Source organism: Oncorhynchus nerka, unplaced genomic scaffold (genome assembly GCF_034236695.1).
Source record: "Oncorhynchus nerka isolate Pitt River unplaced genomic scaffold, Oner_Uvic_2.0 unplaced_scaffold_1146, whole genome shotgun sequence".
In the NCBI taxonomy this organism is placed as follows: domain Eukaryota; kingdom Metazoa; phylum Chordata; class Actinopteri; order Salmoniformes; family Salmonidae; genus Oncorhynchus; species Oncorhynchus nerka.
In genome coordinates this window covers 25,339-31,338 of record NW_027040179.1, presented here as the reverse complement: position 1 = coordinate 31,338, position 6,000 = coordinate 25,339, and the positions used below count along the sequence as shown (strand labels likewise).

At 43.2% G+C, this 6,000-nt stretch overlaps 1 protein-coding gene across 1 annotated transcript in view; it reads left to right on the top strand.

Annotated features, from left to right (window-relative positions):
- The first annotated feature begins 260 nt into the window (after positions 1-260).
- The window catches only part of LOC135570041 (sodium/hydrogen exchanger 7-like), a 29,957-nt gene continuing 24,217 nt past the window's right edge, over positions 261-6,000 (top strand). Inside the window, exon 1 of the mRNA XM_065016093.1 lies at positions 261-623. Coding sequence (XP_064872165.1) covers positions 326-623 — 298 coding nt within the window. The 5' untranslated portion in view covers positions 261-325. The remainder of the gene's footprint in view (positions 624-6,000) is intronic.

Genomic DNA, 6,000 nt, shown 5'->3' with positions numbered 1-6,000 from the left:
TGAGAGGAATCCTGTGAGTTTACTGCTGAACATTTGCAGGGGGTGTTGAGTGGGAGTGCTCTGTCCTCCCAGACGGTTGGTCCGGAGTAGGATTAGGGAAGGTTAAATAGTGGAATGGGGTGGTGTTTTACTGAGGACTAATACTTTTCAGGGTAATTTTTTCCTTTTCTTGTTAATTAATGTGGGTATTCTGTGAATGGCCTCACACTCCAGTACAGTAGGGGGCGGTGTATGCACATTCAATTGGATGCGAGCCGTCAACACAATCCTAAACAAGAAGAAGAAGTCTGATAGGTCTCATAGGCTTGGCTCATCAAACTGTACCATGGATGCTGCTGTTGCCAAAAAACCAAAGCTATGCAGATTCTTCTTTCCTTTGGAAAAGCAATTGATGTTATTTCCCATTTTAATTCTGCTGATAAACCAGGCCTCTAAAATGAACGCCGAGGACGGCGTTATGGAGGAACTGGCATCTGAGAAAGAGGCAGAAGAAAGTCATCGACAGGACAGTGTGAATTTATTGACATTCATTTTACTGCTGACATTAACAATTCTGACCATTTGGCTTTTCAAACACAGAAGAGTTCGTTTTCTCCACGAGACCGGGTTGGCAATGATATACGGTAAGACTCGACACATTAATCTGTCAGACGTTTGCAACGCATGTAATTTTGCCAACCCAACCCCCTATAATCCCCGTATGAATAATGCCAACTCACGTCGGTGATTATTAGTGCGGCTCTATGTCACTGCTACATTGAACCATGACGAGTTAGTTACAATTGATCAATATTGTAGATACATTGTAGACAGTTAAAATGTTACGGTATTACACGATGCGCCATTCAGCGCTCATTCCCAGTCCTAATTGGTTCAGATGGGAGTGACAGTCTCTGGAATGTGCTACACATCATTTAGATTCGGCATCAGAGTCCTGCATAGATACCCACAGAACCATGTTCCTATGCTACCAACAAATAACAATATATTATAGCTTTTGACTTGATTGGTATAGCCTGAATCACATTGCACTATTGGCTAGTAGGCCTAAATCATGATTTTTACTTTACATATTAGCAGATAAATTGTATAACGTCATGGCCTGGGTTTACAACTACTGTGTTGACTCATTTCTCTCTCTCTCTCTCTCTCTCTATCAATCTCTAAATATATACATCTGCATATCTGCCATGGGATGCAGTCAGTGTGGCGCAACTACAATACAAACGTCGCCTGATGTTTCTGAAATGTGCTTCTCACTCTGCTGAGTCGAAACATGTCAATGTGATGTGATTCAAGAGCCTATCCCCCTTAGAGACCTCCTTCTGGGACACTGTAATGTCCATGGAGAATAAGAGCACCTCCTTCTGGGACACTGTAAAGTCCATGGAGAATAAGAGCACCTCCTCCCAGCTGCCCACTGCACTGAGGCTAGGAAACACTGTCACCACTGATAAATCCACTATAATTGAGAATTTCAGTAAGCATTTCTCTACGGCTGGCCATGGCTACCCCTGTCAACTGCCTGGCACCCTCCACAGCATCCCGCCAAAGCCCCCACCATTTCTCCTTTACCTAAATCCAGATAGCTGATGTTCTGAAAGAGCTGCAAAATCTGGACCCCTACAAATCAGCCGGGCTAGTCAATCTGGACCCTCTATTTCTAAAATTATCTGCCAAAATTGTTGCAACCCCTATTACTAGCCTGTTAAACCTCTCTTTCGTATCGTCTGAGATTCCCAAAGATTGGAAAGCTGCCGCGGTCATCCCCCTCTTCAGAGGGGGTGACACTCTAGACCAAAACTGCTACAGACCTATATCTATCCTACCCTGTCTTTCTAAGGTCTTCGAAAGCCAAGTTAACAAACAGATTACTGACCATTTCGAATCCCACCGTACCTTCTCCGCTATGCAATCTGGTTTCAGAGCTGGTCATGGGTGCACCTCAGCCACGCTCAAGGTTCTAAACGTCATCATAACCGCCATTGATAAGAGACATTACTGTGCAGCCGTATTCATCGACCTGGCTAAGGCTTTCGACTCTGTCAATCACCACATTCTTATCAGCAGACTCAACAGCCTTGGTTTCTCAAATGATTGCCTCGCTTGGTTTCCCAACTACTTCTCTGATCGAGTTCAGTGTGTCAAATCGGAGGGCCTGTTGTCCGGACCTCTGACAGTCTCTATGGGTGTGCCACAGGGTTCAATTCTCGGGCCGACTCTCTTTTCTGTATACATCAATGATGTTGCTCTTGCTGCTGGTGATTCTCTGATCCACCTCTACACAGACGACACCATTCTGTATACTTCTGGTCCCTCCTTGGACACTGTGTTAACTAACCTCCAGACGAGCTTCAATGCCATACAACTCTCCTTCCGTGGCCTCCAACTGCTCTTAAACGCAAGTAAAACTAAATGCATGCTATTCAATCGATCACTGCCCGCACCTGCTCGCCCGTCCAGCATCACTACTCTGGACGGCTCTGACTTAGAATACGTGGACAACTACAAATACCTAGGTGTCTGGTTAGACTAAACTCTCCTTCCAGACTCACATTAAGCATCTCCAATCCAAAATTAAATCTAGAATCGGCTTCCTATATCGCAACAAAGCATCCTTCACTCATGCTGCCAAACATACCCTCATAAAACTGACCATCCTACCGATCCTCGACTTCGGTGATGTCATCTATAAAATAGCCTCAAACACTCTACTCAACAAACTGGATGTAGTCTATCACAGTGCCATCCGTATTGTCACCAAAGCCCCATACACTACCCACCATTGCGACCTGTACGCTCTCGTTGGTTGGCCCTCGCTTCATACTCGTCGCCAAACCCACTGGCTCCATGTCATCTACAAGTCTCTGCTAGGTAAAGCCCCGCCTTATCTCAGCTCACTGGTCACCATAGCAGCACCCACTCGTAGCACGCGCTCCAGCAGGTATATCTCACTGGTCACCCCCAAAGCCAATTCCTCCTTTGGTCGTCTTTCCTTCCAGTTCTCTGCTGACCATGACTGGAACGAATTGCAAAAATCTCTGAAGCTGGAGACTCACATCTCCCTCACTAGCTTTAAGCACCAGCTGTCAGAGCAGCTTACAGATCACTGAACCTGTACATAGCCCATCTGTAAACAGACCATCTATCTACCTACCTCATCTCCATACTGGTATTTATTTATTTATTTTGCTCCTTTGCACCCCAGTATCTCTACCTGCACATTCATCTTCTGCCGATCTACCATTCCAGTGTTTAATTGCTATATTGTAATTACTTCGCCACCATGGCCTATTTATTTCCTTAACTTACCTCATTTGCACTCACTGTATATAGACTTTTTGTTTTATTTTGTTCTACTCTATTATTGACTGTATGTTTTGTTTATTCCATGTGTTGTTGTATGTGTCGTATTGCAGGTCGCAGTTGCAAATGAGAACTTGTTCTCAACTAGCCTACCTGGTTAAATAAAGGTGTTCTCAACTAGCCTACCTGGTTAAATAAAGGTGTTCTCAACTAGCCTACCTGGTTAAATAAAGGTGTTCTCAACTGGCCTACCTGGTTAAATAAAGGTGTTCTCAACTAGCCTACCTGGTTAAATAAAGGTGTTCTCAACTAGCCTACCTGGTTAAATAAAGGTGTTCTCAACTAGCCTACCTGGTTAAATAAAGGTGTTCTCAACTTGCCTACCTGGTTAAATAAAGGTGTTCTCAACTAGCCTACCTGGTTAAATAAAGGTGTTCTCAACTGGCCTACCTGGTTAAATAAAGGTGTTCTCAACTAGCCTACCTGGTTAAATAAAGGTGTTCTCAACTAGCCTACCTGGTTAAATAAAGGTGTTCTCAACTAGCCTACCTGGTTAAATAAAGGTGTTCTCAACTAGCCTACCTGGTTAAATAAAGGTGTTCTCAACTAGCCTACCTGGTTAAATAAAGGTGTTCTCAACTCACCTACCTGGTTAAATAAAGGTGTTCTCAACTAGCCTACCTGGTTAAATAAAGGTGTTCTCAACTAGCCTACCTGGTTAAATAAAGGTGTTCTCAACTGGCCTACCTGGTTAAATAAAGGTGTTCTCAACTAGCCTACCTGGTTAAATAAAGGTGTTCTCAACTAGCCTACCTGGTTAAATAAAGGTGTTCTCAACTAGCCTACCTGGTTAAATAAAGGTGTTCTCAACTAGCCTACCTGGTTAAATAAAGGTGTTCTCAACTGGCCTACCTGGTTAAATAAAGGTGTTCTCAACTAGCCTACCTGGTTAAATAAAGGTGTTCTCAACTAGCCTACCTGGTTAAATAAAGGTGTTCTCAACTGGCCTACCTGGTTAAATAAAGGTGTTCTCAACTGGCCTACCTGGTTAAATAAAGGTGTTCTCAACTGGCCTACCTGGTTAAATAAAGGTGTTCTCAACTTGCCTACCTGGTTAAATAAAGGTGTTCTCAACTAGCCTACCTGGTTAAATAAAGGTGTTCTCAACTAGCCTACCTGGTTAAATAAAGGTGTTCTCAACTGGCCTACCTGGTTAAATAAAGGTGTTCTCAACTGGCCTACCTGGTTAAATAAAGGTGTTCTCAACTAGCCTACCTGGTTAAATAAAGGTGTTCTCAACTAGCCTACCTGGTTAAATAAAGGTGTTCTCAACTGGCCTACCTGGTTAAATAAAGGTGTTCTCAACTGGCCTACCTGGTTAAATAAAGGTGTTCTCAACTGGCCTACCTGGTTAAATAAAGGTGTTCTCAACTGGCCTACCTGGTTAAATAAAGGTGTTCTCAACTAGCCTACCTGGTTAAATAAAGGTGTTCTCAACTAGCCTACCTGGTTAAATAAAGGTGTTCTCAACTAGCCTACCTGGTTAAATAAAGGTGTTCTCAACTGGCCTACCTGGTTAAATAAAGGTGTTCTCAACTAGCCTACCTGGTTAAATAAAGGTGTTCTCAACTAGCCTACCTGGTTAAATAAAGGTGTTCTCAACTAGCCTACCTGGTTAAATAAAGGTGTTCTCAACTAGCCTACCTGGTTAAATAAAGGTGTTCTCAACTTGCCTACCTGGTTAAATAAAGGTATAAATAAAGAGGATTTCAATTTCCCAAAGCCCTGTTGCTGTTGCATAGCAGCTGTTTTACGAGCTTCTGACCAATCCTGCAATTTTGTGTTGTTTTTTTTGCGCAGATTGTAATTATATATATTTTTACCTAACGGTTCCACCATCATTTCCTATGACTGAAAATAGTATCTGGAAATCAGAACAGCGATCACTGAAGTTGATTATCAATGAGTATTTCTACTTCAACCAGGCCCAAATCCCCAACACTGAAATATCGAAGAGGCGGTGTTATAGAGGTTGGTGTGCGGGATACCTGACGAGACTACGTCGCCGAGTGGATAAACTCCCTCCGTTCTGTTGGCGAACATACAGTCACTTGAGGCTGCCGTTTTACAAGCTCTTAACCAATTGTGCTATTTTGTGTGTTTTTGTTGCTCCAAGACAACGCCTAAATCCCCGTCATTCGCAATAAGAAGATACAGGGGGTGCAGATCAGGGTGCCTTGTGGGTAACCCGCCTTTATCATCCGTTCTATTGGCCAACGTGCAATCATTGGAGAATAAACTGGATGAGCTCCGTTCAAGACTATCCTATCAATCACTGGAGAATAAACTGGATGAGCTAATCAAGACTATCCTACCAACGGGACATTAATCTGTAATATCTTATGTTTCACTGAGTCGTGGCTGAACGACAACATGGATCATATACAGTTGGTTTTCGGGCATCAACAGGACAGAACAGCTATTTCCGGTAAGACGAGGGGTGTGGGGGGGTCTATTTGTTAATAACAGCTGGTGCGCAATGTCAAATATTAAGGTAGTCTCGAGGTATTGCTTGCCTGAGGTAGAGTACCTCGTGATAGGCTGTAGACCACACTATCTACCAAGAGATGTTATAAAAAATATTTTTTATTAACGTTACTCAAACGGAAGGAGTTTGCATTTTGGCGCAGTGCT